We start from the raw sequence: 21436 nt of genomic DNA on the forward strand, positions 1-21436 counted from the left end.
TTAAAGCCTCACACACACTCTAACCACAATGCCACCCATACCCAGTTGTTCCCTTTTCTTCAAATTATTGTTTCACGTCTTTATGCGGTGTTTTCATTGCTTTATGTGAAAACACACTTTGTACATGCAGAAATGAGTAAAAAAAAAAGAAAAAAAAGAAATGATAAGCTTTAATCATTGTTAAAAAAAAAAAGGGTGAGGAATTAAAGGTAAAAGAAAATAGCCATATAACAATTTGCAGCCTATTGATAATATATTAAAGTTGAATCATACCCCGCTGATGAGTTTAATGTCATCAGCTTCTCTTACGCAACTTGTTTCAGTGGTATTGTTCTGCATCGCCTTTCATTTTAAAGTGTTAACCATACTACGTCCTGTCTGCTCCCCACTGTGCTGCAATCTGTGCCACTAGTGGTTAATAGTAGTTTTGGTGGGTGGGTGTTGGTTAGGCTGCTGGTTGGTTGATTGACAAGACAAGGGGCTGATTCAGTGTGAAGATGTTGCCTTCAGTGGCTCCTCGTAACTTCAACTTCCCAGACTGAAAGTTGTATAATAACTTATGAATTCATTCATTTCGTGTAGAGAAGTTTTTCCACGCGTGTTCATGTATAGATTTGAATTTATCAGAGATTAGATGAAATCACAAGTGCCTACTGTAACATATGATATGACTATTATGTTAAGCTGTAGTTTTATACTATGGAGACACTGGTTTTTACCACTAGCCTTAAAAACATTGTGAGGATATCAAAGCTAACTTTGCCTGGATTTCTGTGCATACCAATATAATATATAGAGAGAGTAATTAGTACAATTGTACAGACAATTGTGAGTACTTTTGATTAAATATGCTAAAAGAGGCATCTTCACCCTGTCTTATGGATTGAAATGTACTAATATATGGTCATGGTGTCGATACTTGGTAATATTAGCTCATAAAGCAATACTGGTGATATTGTGCTCTTGAAATTTGGTCAATTGTAGAGCTGCCCTTTTTTTTTTGTCTGTTTCGTAATCGTGACATTTCCGACAGCCCGTGAAGGCAGCATTAGCATGGTGGGAGAGGCTGGTTTGTTGACTGACTTGGGGCTTCGGTTGTGCTGTAGCTGCCACTGGTGAACTAGCTAGCTACCCTGTCAGAGTTACAGCTATTCATTTGACAAGTTGTCAATAATGTAACTCTCGTCGTACAGCTGCTGCCACCGGTTCCGGCACAATGAGAGGAATTCCGCGTTTTTGGGACACGTTATAACAGAGCACGGCGTGGTTTTAAGTAGCTAACATTAGCTTAAGTTACAAGATTGACAAGATAGACGGCTGAAGTTCCTCCGGAGTGAGATGGGTAACGCTGGGCTGAATGAAGGTAGCTTGTGTAGCGGGTTAGCCAGCTGAGTGCGACATGGAAATAAGAATATTTCCAAATGGATTTCGACCATTTTGTGAATTGTCATTTATTCAGGCAAGTGTTTGAGTACTGAACTTAAATAACAGCAGTGGTGTCGCAGGGCGTAGCTGTCAAACTGTCGCTCGTCCTGGCTGCATCGCTGGCCTAGGAAGCTAGCAGCAAGCTAGCTAGCTGCACGTCTGGCTCCTCCACCAAAGTAAGTGTTTACTCTCATTAATAATTCACTGGCAACTCGGTTTGGTTTATTTTATCAGCGTGCACGACCCCACACTCCCAGCCTTAAGTTGCTGAATTACATTTGCACACTCTGTATGTATGGCAGCTAACGTTAACTCGTATAGAGGTGGGTCTCTGTGGCTGCTAGCTATAAGTTAATCTATGGAAGCTAAAGCGAACGGTAGCACGCAAGAGGGCCTGGTCGTGCCTTGATGAATTTATTCTGCAGCTGAGTTTCTGATATTTTGACTGGAAATGCTCAGTTTCTGGGTCATTTTGAAATGTGCTACTTGACATAACAACCTTTTATGTAAGCACTGAACTTGACCCAACATCTAACACAGACCCAAGACTATAGCATTAGTTCCTGTTGTACTGACATTCTTACTCAGTCATGACTTTGCCTGGTGACATTTGTCCATTCTCAAAATATAATGCTAATAAAGTGGGTTATGTGAAGACTTAAAATGCAGTTGTGTAACTATCTCGTGCTCAGGAAAACCAGAAGCTTCATGGGAATGTCTACGTGTAAAGTCCTGTCCCTGTATTGCCAGGCATCCTTGCAGAAATTAATTTAAGAGTGTAAACCAAATGCACTAATGGCATAAAACATTCAGCATGCAGTTTGATGTAAAGACATTTCAAACACAATATGGGAAAAAGAGGGTATATTGTGTTTGAAATGTCATTACATCAAACTGCGTGCTGAATGTTTCAGGTTAGTGTTTCTCTGCTCTCAGATCAACACACGAGTCCTGAATCCATTCATCGATAAAATCAGTAGTTGTTTGACAGAAAAATTACTGCCGACCATTTTGATCAAGTCTCTTGCCAAGTGAAAATGCTGAGCTTTGAAATGAGTTTCAGTTCCTCAGATGTACACTTTTTACAGTTTCGATTGGCTGGAATGAAATCCCTCTTTGTCTTTCGATCTGAGAAATTTGTCATGGGCATGTGTCACTATTTTTCACATATACTACGCCATCAGTGGATAAATCAAATGAATGATCAGTAATGTTCACCCTTGCCATTTCTTGCATGCAGATGTTTTATAGCTTTGAATGAAGGTGGATGTCATTAACCTTTTATGGACAGAAAAGATTAATTCGTGTCGATTCGAGGGCCTGCTTCATGCTCATTTGAACTTGAACTGTGTCGTATTTTTATTTTAGTGCTTTGGGAGGTCTCTTGTATCCCTTTAGTGATTTTGCACCATTTGTATAACATGTTCCTTTTTCTATGTAGTATGTTTTCTGTTGATAAAAAGGCTGATTGTTCCCGCTGGGATTCAGTGATATAAAACATGAAAGTGGAAAATAAATATTTTTTACTTATATAACACAATGAATGAATTTGTTTGAATTGATGTCACCCCTTCCTTAATACGATATATCTCTTATCTGCCGAACTAATTTTAGTCATTTCAATGTTAAAAGTTTTACAGCCGAAAGAAAAACATGTCGGGAAATTCGGTCACCAGGCTCTTGAGTATTTTTTTTTTTAACTGAGAATGCCTGGTGGACTGGTTACATATAAAAACGAGGACGGGACCTTAGCAATGACGTAGCCACTTCCGCCCACAGTGTGATATAATACTGTCTTTGAGGCGAGGGGAGTCGGGGTGGGGGGGCTGAATAGCAGCTGTTTGAATGAGGGAATTTGATTATTCTGCTTTCCGTCTGCTCCGTTTAAAATGTGTACACCTCCCGGTAAGAATTGTTTATAGATTCTTGTCCATTTTAAGTAATTAATGAGAAAATTATACATATGAAACTTAGGTAACTGGCTAAACTGGCATTAAAAATATCATGCAATGGGGTTGAAATCTCAGTAGTCCTTTTACAGCGCAACTCTGGCTGTAATTTATAACGCTCACTGAGAGTAGCCTTATTTTTAAATTAGATTTACAGATTTTATAACCTCTCTCCAGACAATGGCTCCTCTGCACTGCAGCTTTATGCAATACTTGAATCTTGATAACAGTTTATGCAACAGCTGAGACCATGTACACTAGCTGATGGCGCTTTTTAATTCATCACAATTTGCTGAAAAAAAGAGAGAAGTCGTTCTGTCTGCTGACATTTCACCTCTCACTGATTGAAGGTTGCATGTCGTCGATGGCCTCCCTGCCAGCCATGGACACTCTGACTGACACATGCCCCGCGGTGCACCAGAATGGGACAGCCCATCGGGAATCTGCAGACACAAGGCCGGCTGCTGCCGTTCTGAGACTTCATTTCTACCACAGCAGCCAGGGAGCGGCCGACTTCCTCAGCTACCCTCCTGGGGACTATGTGGCTGAGGAGCTTTGTATAGATGCAGCCAAGGCGTGCAGTGAGTACTCGAGCTGTGCAAGCCAGCATAATGCACCCCCATTCATGTGTTTTGCTGTAACTCGGGGCATAGGTCCCAAGATAAGGTTATCAAGAGGCCACAGTGAAACCTATCGGCAGAAAAAGCGTTGTCCCTTTCAATCATCTCAGTGCTTTGTTTACAGCCTGTCTAACCTTGTTTACTCTGTTGAAGCACAAGCATAACATATGGCAGCATTGCTTTGCTTGGTGTTTTTTCTCCTTTGCTGAGGTACAATTTAAGAGCCAATAAAAGTATGATGCAATTAATACACAGAGCAGGGACATGCGGGGGTTGAGGTTGGGTCTAGACTAGCCTGCATGTTGTTGGGATCGCATGTTATGTGTTTGATGATGAACCAAACACAACTGACGTTTTGTTAATCTTTATTGCCCTTTTGCTCACCTGTGTTGGCAAAACAAACAGATTGTATTCTAAAGGATATTCTGGTATGTAGTCCTCCGAGTTGCCCCTAAATTAGCACAGTTTCTACAAGTGTACCATATTTTTTTTGTTCAAAGTAAAATTGATTTGGATTAAGCTCGTAACAGACATCACAGCTAACTTGTACTGTTTTAAAGAATGTGTGACATCACTGACCTCACAGACCATAACGTCGAGTCTGTTTCTTTGTCTGCTTTAGGTATATCACCTCTGTACTGCAGCCTCTTTGGTCTCTTCCGAGAACGAGACCGCTTGTGGTTTTCACCCAACCACATCTTTCAGCTTGATGAACTGGCTTCAGAAGATGTGTTTTTCAGGATAAGGTAGCGTGCATTGTTTTGCTTCTGCATTGCCTTTTGAGTATCTGTTCCAGATTAGAATTGAAATATCCTCCTTGTGATTTGTTGCATTTTTTTCACCACCATGTATACAGGTACTACTTCCCTGGCTGGTACAGTGGTGGTGCATCCCGGGCATATCGATATGGGGTCGCCAAGGGGTCAGAAAGCCCTGTGCTTGATGACTTTGTGATGTTGTACCTTTTCTCTCAGGTGAGTACTGCCACCCTCTTTATTGCATAAACTGGTTCGAATCAGCACATTGTAGTTTTTTGTTCATACATTACCTTGCAGTTCAGCACTGTAGATCTGTTTGTCTATGGATGGCTTTGGTGAGAAGGATTTCAGAAAATTGACACACTGCAGTCTGTGCTGTAAACAACAGGGCTGCCCATACAAGCAAGGGGTACCAAGAGTGCTGACACCTACAGTGAGTGCAGTTATAGCCCTCATGTGAGAGGGAACTCAGTCTTTGGGAGCAGTTTTGCTACTTGCATGCAAAGATCCACACCTCAGTGTGCACAAAAAAGTGAACATGAGAGCGAAATTAAATTCACAGTCTTTTGTGTGCACACCAAAGCTTTTCTGTGGTGAAAATTTGACAGGTCCCTGCAGACTCAGAGCAGAGCTGTTGTCCAAATGTCTAATTGTTTGTAGGGAAGTTCCTGCCCTTTTTGAAAGGTTACAGTCAGCATGCCAGTAAGGCTCGATTACTGCCGCTGCAATGCAAGAAGCTGCCGCAGACCGTTAAGACTTTGTTGATTGCCAAGTTAGTATGTTGATTGATTTTGTGAAATTTTATTCTAATTTTTGTTGAATTTTTTTCTGTCTTCAGGTTTTTTCAGTCATGGGATATGGCTGTTGTCGCATTTTAGGCGAGGAATAGACAAAGCACAGGATCATGGTTCATATTTGATCGGCACTGCCCAGTTTTTACAGTTTGATCGGAGTTTGGTGAGATACCCATCAGTCAATCCAAGAGAGAGACGGACTGCTCTCTCTCTTGATCCAACTATACACTTTGTGTCAGTGGATGAGCACAGACAAAATGTAGAACAACAATCTGTAGTGGATACAACAGCCTAAAATCCTCCAGATGACACCTTAGTGGTCACAAGAGGAACGTTTCCCTGCAGAGTTCCCTCTGGTTTTGTGTGTTTTGAATGGAGTAGATTTTCAATTTTTCAGCCTCTCTGTTGGCTGTTTTAGTATTTGGTCAAAGTCAACAGAGTTGTAATCAGGCTTTATTTTATTTTTTGTGCATGCAGCACTAACTATAAACTATGTGTAGGACAGGAAGAGAAAAGTCTAATAGAGACGTCTTCCGACATATCACCTTACTCCTGAATGCCCTCAGTCAAGGAATGATTTGTATAGACCACATTGCAATAGAAAGTAAATGTGTATTATGGGTGAATCCAGGTAACATGAGCCAGTAATATGACGGTAGCTGAACTCAGTGTGACCTGAAGGATTATGTGGAATTATGCCTGTGCTGTTGGCCTGGGAAAAGCCTATAAGGGCGAAGGGAAGCACCACTGCGAGGGTCATTTGAGGGTGCAGCACACTGTGTTTGGCAGAGAGTAAGCCATTACACATGCCTTCCTTCAGTCCAGACAGATGTTTAGTTTTTCTTTGTGAAGGATACGATGAATTCCTCACAGTCTAATCTCGAGCTGAGCCTCGGTGTTTGTGATAAAGTAAGGCTATTATGACTTGCAAAGGGAAGTGTGTCTCTGTATTCGCCAGTTGGAGGCTAGCTAAAGCAACAAAAAGCCTTCGTTTTAGGTAAATGGTCTTGCATTTATATAGGCCTTTAATCACTTCTGCCGCCTACTCAAAATGCTGTATAACCCTCGTCACATTCACCCATTCACACACACATTCATTCACTGATGGCAGAGGCTGCCATGCAAAGTGACACATCGCCTCCTATATCAGATATTCCAATAATTCTCAGTGTCAAACCCCTGTCTATCTCTCCATTCACCAGTCGAAAATGAAATAATATAACAATACATCTCATCTTTTTCATAATGTTTCCTATTAATGATGAATAATACAATTTGGTTATAGTCCAGTGTATGGTTCTCTGGATTCAGAAACAATGTATCCTTGCAGTTTTGTTTATTGCTCATACTGACTTATTGCAATCCAAGCAAAAAGTTGCAAACAAACCAACTGACAGGAAGCTTATTCATTAGTCAGTTGTGGTTAGCTGTCATCCTATATCTTCGTCACATGGAAAGTCTGTTCAAGTAACTGACAGCAAGATGTTATACCTTACTTTTCTCCAAGCTGCTCTTTATCTTCTCTTGTTGTCATTAGAAGCTCATGATAAAGATAAAGAAGTAGTTGTATATGAGTATCTGTCCTAAATACAAACGGATACATAGAAACAGAGGAAGAACGGGATCACGATCAGTAGACACATGTATCTGCATAGTGCTGGAATTCATTTTATTCAATAAACAAGCTGCAGCACCATTAACCCGTAAGCCGTTAGGGAGGGTCCTTTTAATTCAGCCTTGCAATGTTATTATAAAACAAAATGAAACCGAGTGAATATAAACCTAGCCTGACACTGTTGCTTTGATAAGAACTCAACCCAAGTACATGACTGAGACTGTGAATGGGCCTCTCATCTCACCTTAACTCTGTTTGCAGTGGAGAAATGACTTTGTCAGTGGCTTGGTGAAGATCCCCAACTCCCATGAGACTCAAGAAGAGTGCCTCGGCATGGCTGTACTTGACATGACAAGAACAGCCAAGGAGAGACAGCTGTCACCGCTGGACATTTACCACACTATAAGGTACAAAAACAGGCTGCTTTCACAACTAAGCACTAGTTGATGTAATGTTGTATTTGGTGCCAGTGCAAAACCTGGTTTGCCACCCACAAAATGCTATTCTGAAACCCTACTTTGAGGAATATTAGTGCATTTTTCTACATAACTTTTTGTTTGTTTGGTTCAAAAGCAGGTGTACAAAAACTTTGCCAAAGTAATTTGAATTAGAAGTCACGCTTCAAATCAGAAAAATATCTGACCAGTAAGTTAATAAGTAAGAAACTGACAGAGGATTCAATCATCGATTACAGTACTCTGCACATGTCTTATTGACTTACTTTATTACCAGCATAAGAACGCAATAAAATAATTAGAATCACATATTTCAAGGAATACGCTAGTCATTTCAATAAACATACTACTGCGGCAGTTTTTTTTCTAAATGCACAAGTGATAAAAACATTTAGCCACTGATGGATTAAAAAAAATATTCCCTCTTGCATACTTCTAGCTACAAGTCCTTCTTGCCAAAGGACATGCGAGCTCAGATCCAAGACTGCAACTTCTTGACACGCAAGCGAATCCGCTTCCGCTTCAAGCGCTTCATCCAGCAGTTCAGCCAGTGTCGGACCACAGCACGCGACCTCAAACTCAAGTACCTCATCAGCATGGAGTCCCTGGAGAAGACCTTCTACACAGAGACCTTCCAGGTCAGGGAACCGTCCAGCGGACAACTCATCATCCTGGTGGCAGCAGACAGTGGCATCCAGTGGTGTCGAGAGAAATTGAAAGATTCTGACCAGGTTGGTATCATGATCTCTGTGAGTGATCGTTGTTCTGTTTCTTTCTTTGGTCCTTTGGGAGTCAGCGTCGATAATTTGTCTACATGAGTTGTTTTCTGTGCTATATGTCCAGGAGCTACAGACCTTGTGTGACTTCCCTGATGTCACTGACATCAGTATCAAACAGGCCAACAAGGAGGGTGCTGCAGAGAGTCGAGTGGTCACCATCAACAAGCAAGATGGAAAAAATTTGGTAAATTCACTTTAGGGATGTCTGTCTGTGCTCTTTTGTAATCATAGACTTTATAAAACATGGACATGGTCTCCGTGACGTCATTCATAGGTTTCTGAAGAGCCATTGTGAAGCTCAGTGTGGTGCCTTCAGGCGTGGCCAAAATGGGCAAAGAAGTGCAGCATGGTGATGCTGAGGCAGGCCGAACAAAGCCTGGTTACTCACAGCTAGCTGTCGATCAAACCTTTAAGCCTTGGTATAATTTAAACAAGGTAGTTAAATAAAAATTCACCCATACAGTTGTCACACATGGGGAAATTAGCTATAGAAGCCAAAACTTTTTTTGGACCAAGCTGTACAAGTTAATTTCTGCTGTAAAGGGTCTTTAATGATTGACTCCCTTTTGGACCCACCCACAAGTGGGCATTTGAGGAACTGCAGTTTTGGTACTTCCGTGTTGGCGTCATTTTTCCGCCCCAGAGGTTGCCACTTGATCGTCGGCATGCAAAGAAGCTCCTTTCTGACTACAGCATGTTGTCAATTTCTGTAACACTCGATTACAACAACAACAAAGTGGGCTGTAAAAGTCAAAAAGTTAAATAGAGAGAAGAATATTACACCATTCAGTGGTAGTTGGAGAATGATGAAAGTTTACACATCATGTCTAACAGTGTTTTTTTTATATATATTTCAGGAGCTGGAGTTCCCCAGCCTGTCTGAAGCCCTCTCCTTTGTTTCCCTCATTGATGGCTACTATCGGCTGACTACAGATGCACATCACTACCTTTGTAAAGAAGTGGCTCCTCCAAGACTCGTGGAGGCCATCGCTTCCCATTGCCACGGCCCCATCTCGTAAGTGAAGAATAACAAAGCTTTACTTATTTTCTAACGGCAGCATTAGTAAGGGCTGTCACTTAATTTAAAAAGAAAACAAAAACAAGTTTCAACAAATACATTTTTTATTAAATTAATGAATTAATTTGAATGCAAGCCATGTGGCCTAATCATCAACTATGTGATAGCAGTGACATGGTACGCTCATTTGTGGTGCCATCTACGGACTCACTTGTTTGACAGGCTGTCAGATGCCTCATTCGATTTGTGGACACATCTTCCAGTTTTTCAGAATTCTCTAAAACTGACTAACCAACAGTCATATCCTGTTTACACAGTGATTAACCAGGCACCAAAGGATGTGCAGATAATCACAACCACAAATTAAATGTAATACTTCATACTCCTTAGTGAAAAATTCTTTTACAGGAAGGTACAGGATTAAAAAATTGCTGGCAAAATTGACAAGCTTTATTTTGGTGGTTGGTGTTTATGTCCTATACTAGCACAACTTGCTGAGTGTTGTATTTTTTTCTTTGTTGTTGCAGGATGGAGTTTGCCATCAGTCGGCTTCAGAAAAGTGGAAACAAGCAAGGATTGTTCATTTTGAGATGTAGTCCTAAAGACTTCAACAAGTATTTTCTGACTTTCCCTGTTGAGGTAGGTAACACTCATCCGTGGTAATTTTGCACCTTTCAACGTTTGTATTGATAATTCAGAGGACAGACAGCAATACAGTAAATATTCTCCTGCTTTTGTTATGTGTGACTGAGAACCTTACTTTGATCATTTTAAACAAAACCTTTCGTCAAAAACAAAATTGGTCAAACTTCTCAACTTCTCCAATGCAATCTTTAACATATGAGACAAACAGAAGTACTTTGGCTAAATAAAATAAATGTTGATGAAATTATCTTTTAAATCATCAGGATATAATTGATCTTTAAGTTAGGAAAAAGACTGCGTTTAGACTGATAATAGCACTGTGTCCAAAAACAAAGCTTCATCGTTTTGATGGTGCCAAAACAAAGGGCTCTGACAGGAAACACTTGATCCTGGCTAAACTGCAGGTTTTTTTTATTTTTGATAATTGAAAATGAAGTACTGTAGAAATGCTGAGATGTCCTGGTCTGCAAATCTTTTTCTCCAAATGTAAGAAAACATGTTTGTTTGGTACCGACCAACAAATGTCACATTATCAGTAGCCAAAAATACTTCTTGAGACAAAGATGATCATTTCCGCCTATCATGAATTATATCGCTATTGTATCATCTGTCAAAATAATCTCTATGATTTTATTTTCCCATATCGTACAGCCCTCATTTCAACCTGTCTGCCCTTCTCTTTGTGTCTTCTAGGTCTATGATACTGTAGAATACAAACACTGCCAGATAACCAGGTCTGCCAGCGGGGAGTTTAACCTCAGTGGAACCAAAAGAAACTTCAGCAGCTTGCAGGAACTACTCAGCTGCTACCAAAAGGAAACTGTGCGTTCTGACAGCATCATTTTCCAGTTCAGCAAGTGCTGTCCGCCTAAATCCAAAGGTAAAACTAACAGACTCTGGATTTATTAAGTTTAGGAAATAAGCAAACATTTGCAATATTGTGTGACTGCTACTGTCTAGTGTGTACTGCACACATCAAAACCTATATATGCTGGTAGATTAATGACTGTGTAATTAAAGAGGCTACGTGTTTTATATATAGACAGGATGTCATTTTTAGATGCATGCACAGCACACACGGTAGCAAAAATGATTGAGTGGAGCGGACAGGAGTTGAGGAAGAGATTCTTCATAACTTTCTGAATTGCGGAAAATGTCAAATGTACACCCCTTTTTTATCCAGTGATTTATAAGCAGAGTGTAGTTAATTAGTTTAAACACTTACTCAATCACATGTGTATAATCACATGTGTATATTGGGATCTGCTACCCACTTACAAGCACATTTAGTGAGCTGGTCAGGACAGTTTCCCCTGATGCCTCCAGCTATAGGCAGCTTGTTTTTAAGATCTGCCGAACACAGACCACATTTTGGACTGCTTTTAAGAAACTCTGTCCCCAAAGAAGGAATCAACTGCCCTGTACGAGTTGAAGTTTATCTTGTGCACCTTTATGTGATGCTTATCTTATGAGTCATAAGGGTAAAGTAAAGTCAGTACTGTGGTCAAGAATTTATAGTGAGGTAGAGTATTGATTTTATACATTAGGATGCATGAAGTACAAACTGACAACCAGGATGACTCACTGGTGTCTCGATGTCTGTGCTTTTGTAATTTAACCAGAACTGGTCTGAGCTAGCATTTTTGACAATGTGGTTAAGTACATTTCCAGAGAAACTGCTAATGAAGAAAGTATCAGTATGTCACATATTCTATCTCTGACACACGTTGTCATTTCTAAAGTTTCTCTGTCAGCTGGGCGTCAAGTTATATAAACTATAAACTATACTATAAACCCTTTTCTTGTCTGAAAGATTGTTTTCTTTTCTCTCCACCAACAGAAAAGTCCTGCCTCCTCGTGTGCAGGAGCAACAAGGGCTCTGAAGTGCCTCTATCTCCATCACTAAATCGACACAACATCAGTCAAATGGTGTTTCACAAGATCAGGAAAGAAGATCTGGAATTTGTGAGTCGAGTTTGCATGTTCATGTCTATCATATTCCCCTGGCTGCACATAAAAATGTACAGAACTAAATGGGTTTAGAGTTAAAACTACAATAATGTTCTTCCTTTCAGATGGAGAGTCTGGGTCAAGGGACATTTACCAAGATCTTCAAAGGGGTTCGCAAGGAGCTGGGAGACTATGGACTCGTGCACCAAACTGAAGTGGTCATGAAAGTCCTGGATCAGGCCCACAGGAATTATTCTGAGGTCTGTGGCTATAAAGATGTGCAAAATGTTCTGTTTTCTAGGGACACATTGATTTTACAGACACAAAAATGTTAATGTTAATGTTAAAAACACAGTGAAAAGGTATTGAAGGTAGCTGCATTGTAAGTAAACATGAACCTGAAACAGATTTACTTACAGTGGCAGAGAGGGGGAAACTGCAGCTTTATTTAGGCAGTGACTGATGATTTATTTTACTTTGGTGGATTTCTAAGCCTTGTTTAAATCTTATTTTTTTAATCACAGTCTCTTATGGATCACATTAGCATGGAGCTAAAATGATTTGGCGATGAATTAGTTTATTGGTTGACTTAAAATTAACTGAAATTTTACTGGTGATAATCAGTGAATCGTTTCAGCCATTCTTCAGGCAAAAATGTCAGATATTCAATGGTTTCTAATCCTCAACTTTTAGGATTTGCTGCTTTTCTTTGTCACCAAGACTGTAGCTTGGGAAGATACCCACTTGTTACGATTGAGACTTTTGATTCTGATTGGGTTTTCTGTCTTCTCTCTTCCTCCAGTCGTTCTTTGAAGCTGCCAGCATGATGAGCCAGTTGTCCCATAAGCACTTGATCCTTAACTATGGTGTGTGCGTCTGCGGAGAAGAGAGTAAGTCAGCCTCAGAGGCACAAAATGCGACTTTGGTGCGTTTTCCAGCTGTTTTGAGCGAATGTACTGGGCTACGTAAAGTGTAATTTTGTCAGAGGATGACGTGGTGTAGGCTACGTGGCTACGTCACCTGCGAATGTGGAAGTAAACAAACCAGGAGACAAAATGGAGAGAGGCCTTCAGGAGTCACTTTCAATAGGGCAAGTTGTAATTGTTCTTGCATGTCAGCTAGCATAGGTCATGTTGCATGCTGTCCAGAGACAACAAAGAAATGCAGTGATTATAATGCAGACAGCGGAAACAGCTGATCCGTCATGTGAGTTGAATGTTCGCTATGCCAGAGTTTATAGCAAATCCATTTCCATCAAACATTTTGCGTATTATCTCTCATTCCCAAGGGACAAAAATCACCTCAAGCGAGCATACCATTTTTTTGTAAAATAGAAGAACCTTTTTTTGAATTTTGCCATTTCCATAAAATTTCTAATGCGCTATTCTTCAAAATGCCAATGAAAATTCTTTATGGAAACACAGCTAGTGTCATCTTGTAAGCAAACTGTCTGTCCTCATTCAACCTTACAGTGAGAAGGAATAAAAGAGCTCTCCCCCTCAGTTGCCATTCATTCGATGGACATTACAAGCTTATGTCCTTATGGTCTAATGATGTCAAGTCTACCATGCTTGACTATAATCTTGACAAGACTCTATTAGCCTGAGGCTCAGTGCAGTGATTAAACCACAGGCATGGTGGGCTATTCTTAGGAGGATTACAATACCCTTCCCCAGAAACTCTTTGACCTGACCGCTCTCCCTTTACCTCACAGGACTTCTGATGCTACTATAGGCAGCCAGTCACGTGTCTGAAGTGCTTCCTGTCTTATTATCAGTGTTGGCTTTTCACTGCATGCAAAGTGGCTCATATTGATGTTTAAAGGGGCTCTATGGAGTTAGTTTATGTTAACAGACTCCATTTCTATACTAACGTTAGCCACTGTTGCTCTTTATTAGCAGAGCGGAGATGAGGCACTGAGACGAGGCACTCGAGAATTTGCATAAAGTCGCATCCTTTCGACTGTCGTAGAAAAAAAGAGTCCTTCACAAAGAAATCTACAGTCCAGCAGCATTAAACAACTTAAAAAATCATCCACAGACTTGTTTAGGCAGCCAAGAGAGACGGGGAAGGTCTCATTCTTCAAGGCACATTACAATCTGCTCACGTAGGCCAACCTCAGCTAAACAAAGATGTGTTTTCTTTCAGATATCATGGTGCAGGAGTATGTGAAGTTTGGTTCACTGGACACCTACTTGAAGAAGAACAAAAACTCCATAAACATCCTGTGGAAGCTGGAGGTGGCTAAACAGCTGGCCTGGGCGATGAACTTCCTGGTAGGAATCTGCATTTAGTACAAGATTTGATTCCAAGTCATTCAAAGTATTGATGAATATCAGTTTGTCTGCATCCCACACAAAGTTTTAGTGTAAGAGTAACACATACTTAAATACTGAAATACACTGTAAAAAAAATGAAAATAAATACATAAGAAAAGTGATTGAGTGATTGGTTTCTTTGTGTTGGTAAGAGAATGATCAATCTCTTCTTTTCTGAACCTACAGGAAGAAAAACATCTTGTCCATGGAAATGTCTGCGCTAAAAACGTTCTTCTGATCAGAGAGGATGACTGGAGGGCCGGGAACCCCCCCTTCATCAAACTGAGCGACCCTGGCATCAGCATCACCGTCCTGCCCAAAGAAAGTGAGTTTATGTCTAACCTCAGCCGAACTGTAATACATGTGTTCAATCAGCAGGGGGCAGCTCTTCAACAGTGACGTGATCTTAAATCCAGATTGTATTGCAGTGTTAAGGCACTGGTATACTATTAAAATAGAGAAAAATAGTTTTGTTAAAGAAGATCAGATTCTGTTTTATTGGTTTGAAGCGGAATAAAACTGAAATTTTTCCTGAAAATGTCTTTGATTTGATTGAAAATTAACAGTTCACTTACTAACTGTGGTGGGTTAAATGTTTTTGTTTCTGATCAGTCCTGATTGAGAGGATCCCTTGGGTGCCCCCTGAGTGTATCGGGGACCCTGCCAACCTGAGCCTGGCTGCAGACAAGTGGAGCTTTGGCACAACACTATGGGAGATCTGCAGTGGTGGGGAGAAACCATTAGCAACACTGGACAACTCTAAGGTAGGGCTGGGTCTTATAATCTAAAATATATATACTGTATTAAGGAATATATCTAATGATGATGCTGTCTTCATCATGGAATATGATGATTATTTATTTTACTAAAAACTACTACTACTTGTTTTAAATGCAGTATAAGATGCTGTATGATGATGCATAGATTTGAACAGTATTATTATACTATATTAGTGTTTTGTTTTTTTTAATCAAATTTATATCAAGATTCATAATCTTATATGGTTGCTACCCTAGTAGTAGTAAAGTTTTCTGGATGAATAGGTGGTTTCTATTTCCCAACATTGTTCGCTGCTTTGAAATCTGTTTGTTTGTGGGTGGTTTGCAGGTTGTGTTTCCTCCAGCCCTGTGTGGAAACCGGTGGTTTGGTTTTTGTATAAAAATGATCACATAAAACATTTTCTCTTTACACGCACAACTTGCGTACTAAATTTGTCTTGTTCTTGACCCTTTACTTCTCTAAAAATAAAATTCAAAATGTGCCCTTTTGCAAAGACAGAAAATCCAAAAAGACGGTTCAATATAGGACTTCCCAATATGTATTTAGATTCTTTTATATCATCAGTAGTTGTATATGAGCATTAACTGTATCGTCACCGATCATCTATACACTTTACTAAGCCTCGATGTTGTTTTGCAGAAAATGCTGTTCTATGAGGACCACCACCAGCTTCCTGCGCCAAAGTGGACTGAACTGGCAAATCTGATAACCAGCTGCATGGACTATGAGCCCACGTTCAGGCCCACATTTCGTGCCGTCATCCGTGACCTCCACAGCCTCTTCACACCAGGTCGGTCTATAGCCCTGATCAGCTGCTCAGCCACGCTGCCCCTCCTGGTGTCCCAACAGGGAATCTAGGTCACACCAGTGTAGAATCTCAAATGTCTCCAGACACTCACCCCCAGACCTCAGTCACATTCATCATGGTGTCTTCAGGAACATGCCAGTGAAAACGGCGTCTCGGCTCCTGTCTTCATTAGGTCAACATTAGCTGTTATATGAAATGAGTAGATGAGAAAATCAATATCAATTTCATCTCTCTGTGATTAGATTGGTCCCAGATATGATTAAGTTAGCTTTTGGACAAGAGAAACCAGTGCTGGAGAGACTTAAGGGTCCACTTTAGCTTGTCTAAAGTGACTTTAAATCTCTCAGTAGGTGTTGATTCGCATAATTTCTGAGCTATCCTTTTATCTCTTGAATAATTCTTGTCTTTGTGTCCCCAGACTATGAACTGATCGTGGACAGTGACATCCTGCCAAACAGGACAGTGGGCTCTGGCTGGTCGACGGGAGGTTTTGAGAGTCAGGAGCCAGCTCAGTTTGAGGAGAGACACCTCATATTCTTACAGCAGCTGGGCAAGGTTTGTAGTTGTGTAGAAACTGTGAGTTTAAGTGCAAATCAATCTCATGTTAATAAAAACATTTTTAGCATGCATTTCCTCAAAAGGGACTGAACCCTAAAGTCAGGCAGCGTTTGTGTCATTTGTAAAGATTTTGAGGCAAATGTGGTTGATCATGTGAGCAGTTTGTCCTCCATTTACTAATCTGCAGATATAGTAGCAGAAGTCAGTCAAAAATAAAACAAATTGCACTACACCATGCTTAATTCACCAAGTGTTTTCTGCGGTTGTGCTGGAGAAGAGTTGTGCGATGTGTTTTCATTTTGATAAACTAGCATTGAAGCTCACACTGGTCTGCATCTGGCCCTGTGTCCCCTCATTTTCTGGAAGTAATAGAGTAAAATATGAAATGAAAGTAATGACGGCTCACTTCAGTTGTTCTTCTCTTCAAGGGAAACTTTGGAAGCGTGGAGATGTGTCGATATGACCCGCTTCAGGACAACACTGGAGAGGTAGTTGCTGTGAAGAAACTCCAGCACAGCACTGCAGAGCACATACGGGACTTTGAGCGAGAGATCGAGATCCTGAAATCTCTGCAGCACGAGAACATCGTCAAGTACAAAGGAGTTTGCTACAGCGCAGGTACAGCTGACTTGTAACTAATACCTTCAATTTGACACTCTGTTGTCAGTCCATATACTTTAATTATACTTACTATAAACCAGCTGTTTTGAGCAATAATGCAGTATGTTTGTATGAGCCAGTGAATGTCAAACTGTGTGCAGTCTATCACAAAAGTGGAATTCATGAATTAACCACCACATTATAGTTAGAGCATCCTGGTTTTTGACAAAAACAAAACAAAGTATCATTGTATGCGTCCCTGCTTAATGATAAACAAGTGATATGAAACAGCCTTGGTTAAATGATGATAGTACACTTAAGACTTTTGTGGCTGACAGTTTCTTTTTGGCTTCTTTCAGGACGACGAAATCTCCGTCTCATTATGGAATATCTTCCCTTTGGAAGTCTGCGAGATTACCTAATGAAAAACAAGGAGAGGATCGACCACAAGAAGCTTGTGCACTACACTTCTCAGATCTGCAAGGTATTACCCTCTGTACAGTTTTGTCACATGCTGACCACTAGAGCTACAGCTGTAATTAATTGTTTTTCCTCTGTGTGTTCGCAGGGTATGGAGTATCTGTCAAATAAGCGTTATATCCACAGGGACCTGGCAACGCGAAATATACTTGTGGAGAGCGAGCTGAGGGTGAAGATCGGAGATTTCGGCCTCACCAAAGTCCTGCCTCAGGACAAAGAGTACTACATGGTCAAAGAGCCGGGAGAAAGTCCCATTTTCTGGTCAGACTTCTCTTATTTTTACCTTTCAGTGTTTTTATCTCTTCACTCTCCTCAGTATGATTTTATGTAAGAAAATGCTAACACAAAAGCTAACACACAATTCATGAATATTAACCCCAGGTTTTACCCAATCTAAAACATGACACCTGTCCTAGAGCTGCGGTCCATTTTTTAAACTGAGTTACCTTGTTTAGAGTAGCAGAACAGAAAATGACAGACAATTACGGTGTGCTGTTTTTTTCTAGGTATGCCCCTGAGTCACTGACTGAGAGCAAGTTCTCCGTGGCGTCAGATGTCTGGAGCTTTGGAGTGGTGCTGTATGAGCTCTTCACACACAGTGACAAGAACAGCAGCCCTCCTGCAGTAAGTGATAACACACACTCACACACATGCATTCAGCTGCACATTTGTGGTGCACCTTTAGAAGAATTTCCCAGTCATTTACTTTGCAAACATTGTTTTAATAGCAACATTAAGTGTTGATGTTGCATCAGCCAGTTCTTCAGAATGACTGGTGTGTGCTCTCATCACTCTGACCTCAAAAGATCCCATTTTTAATTGAAGAAAATAGCATAACCGACTTGCTACAGGCGAGATGCAGGATATAAGCTGCTGTGCATCTAGTTTGAATCCAGCCCAGGGATCTTTGTTCTTTGTCACCCCACTCTTTCCCCACGTTTCCTGTTTGCCTCTCAACTTGTACTATGAATTAAAGGCAAAGAAGGAAATCTAGTGCAACTGAGCTCACAAAAGACAAATATATGGAAGCAACATGTCGGTTTGGTTCTTTTAAAACTCAGGAATTTTCTCTGGAAAGGTATGCAGCGCTTTTAAAGACAGGAAGCGACGTGCTGGACAGCTGCAAAGTGAACAAATATGTTGACTACGAGGAACTGACCTGTCAACCTGTCAATGCCGTACAGACAGTTTAATAGATTCTGGTTCTGGTTCTGGTTCGTGCTCTGCAAGAACAACAAACAAGCCGAACGGTCACAGATGTCTGACTGCTCCAGGGGAAGAGGCTTTTCTTTATCCTCCTACCTGAGCCGTTGCACCACAAGGTGTGTACATAAGTGTGTTCAAACAAGGCCACCTTTTCCTTGCTGAACAACTTGTCTTACTGTTCATACATGAAGAGTCTACTGAGCCAGAAGAAGACGCAATTAAACATAATCTCAATATGCCTTATATGAACGAGCTTTCTCATGCTACACCTGACAAAGTAGAGCCACTTACTGAAGGTATACTGTTGACTTTAATAATATTGCAGAGCTCAGGTTGCTCCACATGTTTGGCTTTGCCTCAGTCATGACAGATTTGTTGCTCAAGTTGTTGGGACTTAAAGAACTGTTCCTCCAAATGTATAGATTTGGAGGCATTTTTGGTATCTGTGAGGATCTATCTTCTTTTTGTTATCTGTAAATCAAATCCATTTTGAAGTCTGTCTGTGTCTTATCTGTCACTGTTCTCCTCCTCAGGTTTTTATGTCCATGATGGGGAACGACAAACAGGGACAGTTAATTGTCTATCACCTCATCGAGCTCCTCAAGTCAGGCAGCAGGCTGCCTCAACCTCTGGGGTGTCCCGCGGAGGTGAGAACATTAGTCAGATGCCTTGTTGACATTATCTTTGTTGCATTGCTTCTCTTTATGTCAAAACGGTTGTCTGTATTGTCTTACTCATAAGTAAATACAAATTAATAGCAACATTGTTTTCTGCACACAAATTTCATTAAGTTAACTGCAAAATAAAATAAATCATATTCCTTTTAGTACAGGACTGAGCAGTTTTTGGACGGCTTGTTTGTATTTTAGTGGCTATTTCAGCACTTTGCCTGATGACATTGCATAGCATGCCTCAAACTTTAAATCAGTTTAAGCTTGTGTACCAGGTAAACATGTTTTTTTTTTTTGACAGTTTCAGCTTGCAGCACAACCTGTTATCTTATCAAAGCATTTTCTAAACTTTTAAGCTGTCAGCTGTCAATTAATCATCCGGGGAGCCAGAAGGTTAAAGGCATTACTTCCCTTGTTACACTCCTTGCTGCACGTCATTCATGCTCTGTCCCCTCTGTCCCCACGCTTCCTGCCTCTCACTGGCTGTCAGAATAAGGGTGTGGCTGACTTGTAATGAGTTTGCTTATCTCGAGCATCCACAAATAATTGTCTTTCTTCCTGCTTTTTCTCTCAGATACACGAAATCATGGAGGAGTGTTGGGACAACGACCCCTGTTTGCGTCCTTCTTTCAAGGAGCTCGCTCTGCGCATCGACCTGTTCAGGGACAGTAAGGAGTTTTAGAGAGAGAAATCACCTCAAGTGCCGTGCTCATCGTCAGCCGAGTCGCTCTTAACATTGTCGCACTGTTTGTGGACAAAGGCCAAAACGGGGTCCTCCTGCTGCTGAGTGGCAGCGTTTGGCAAAGCAGATTGTGACTGGAAGAGCGGTGGTTACAAACCAGGACCAGCTCAGAAAACTACTGCCAAGGTGCCTTTAAGCAAGGCACTCCACCCCCATTTCTATAGTAGAGCGGCTTAGTGGCCAGCAGCAGAATGGAAATGGAGGCTTGGATTCAAGGAACTGTTGAAGGTGATGTTGCTGAAAAAGAGCAGATGTGTTCGGTCAAACATCTGGGTAAAGTTTTAAAAGAAGAGCTTTTGAAGACTGTGAGTAGACTATTACCAGGCCTAAAGCTAGTGATGCTTGTGTCAAACAAGTTGTGTGTCTAAGTGTGTGTGTGTGTGTGAGAGAGAGAGAGAGAGAGAGACAGTGTGTGTGTTTGTTTGTGTGTGTCGTGTCCATACATACAGCTAGCAGGGCTGGCTCTTGCCATCCCCTTTTCCCCCTCACCTGAAGAAAAATTGACTTTCTATGTATGTGTGTATATATCTACAGTATCATTGTGTACATATGTCCAGAAAAATTTTATAATTTTATAAAATGAAAATATAGTAAAATACTATATTTGAACTGCCAGCAAAATGTCAGTGTAAATGAAGTACATACAAAGGTGATTTAAAATCTGTTCTTGTTTTATGTTTTCATTGTGAGAGGTGGTGTGTAAATTAAAGAAGTTTAATTCAACAATAAATCTGTTGAGTGAATTCTTGTCTCTCGCTGTGAAACTACTCATTGTTTCCACAGTATACGGTAAATAAATGTGCAGTTAAAACAATGGATTGTATACTGTGACACAAAAACCAGTCAAGAAGCTCGAGAACAAAATAGTTCTGAAATAGAAATTTGAGAGGGAAGGGCTCAAATAAGTTAAATTCTCTGTATTTTGTTGTGAGTTTCTCAAACGCATTAAAATCTGCACCATATTGGACTGTTTCATTTTGCTTATTAAGATTTATTGGCCAACAGGGTGTAAAACATACAGACAGGTTGAATGTAACATATTTCATATTACCCAAAATGTTGACATATTGTGTGCCTCTTTCCCCATGAAAGCTTTTCTTTCTAGAGCAGACCAGATTAAAGGGAATGTTATAAACTACAGCTGGTGATCTTTATAGGATGAAAGTTTACACTGAGTAATGTTTATGGTCCAAACTGCAAAAGAGAAGTTACACATACAGATGACACAAATTAAACTAGCCAGCTGTTTGACCGCTGTTTGACAT

General features: G+C 40.6%; 1 protein-coding gene across 1 annotated transcript; it reads left to right on the top strand.

The window, feature by feature from the left end:
• The first annotated feature begins 1072 nt into the window (after positions 1-1072).
• Positions 1073-20913, top strand: jak2b (Janus kinase 2b). Its single transcript, XM_084359400.1, has 25 exons — positions 1073-1363; positions 1506-1601; positions 3725-3955; positions 4617-4740; positions 4851-4968; positions 7423-7568; positions 8056-8347; positions 8460-8579; positions 9253-9410; positions 9941-10052; positions 10752-10938; positions 11899-12023; positions 12134-12268; positions 12811-12898; positions 14157-14284; positions 14513-14651; positions 14939-15090; positions 15746-15896; positions 16333-16469; positions 16901-17090; positions 17432-17556; positions 17641-17813; positions 18059-18176; positions 19292-19405; positions 20004-20913. The coding sequence occupies exons 3-25, from the start codon at positions 3730-3732 to the stop codon at positions 20109-20111; spliced, it is 3366 nt and encodes a 1121-aa protein (XP_084215526.1). The 5' UTR covers positions 1073-1363; positions 1506-1601; positions 3725-3729; the 3' UTR covers positions 20112-20913.
• Positions 20914-21436: the final 523 nt, after the last annotated feature.

Source organism: Pagrus pagrus (genome assembly GCF_965226575.1).
Source record: "Pagrus pagrus genome assembly, chromosome: 8".
Taxonomy (NCBI): domain Eukaryota; kingdom Metazoa; phylum Chordata; class Actinopteri; order Spariformes; family Sparidae; genus Pagrus; species Pagrus pagrus.

Coding starts and splice junctions, on each gene's coding strand:
- jak2b (XM_084359400.1), top strand. CDS start 3,730: ATGTCGTCGATGGCCTCCCTGCCAGCCATGGACACTCTGACTGACACA. Junction 12,899..14,156: donor GTGCGTCTGCGGAGAAGAGA/GTAAGTCAGCCT, acceptor GTTTTCTTTCAG/ATATCATGGTGCAGGAGTAT. Junction 14,652..14,938: donor CACCGTCCTGCCCAAAGAAA/GTGAGTTTATGT, acceptor GTTTCTGATCAG/TCCTGATTGAGAGGATCCCT.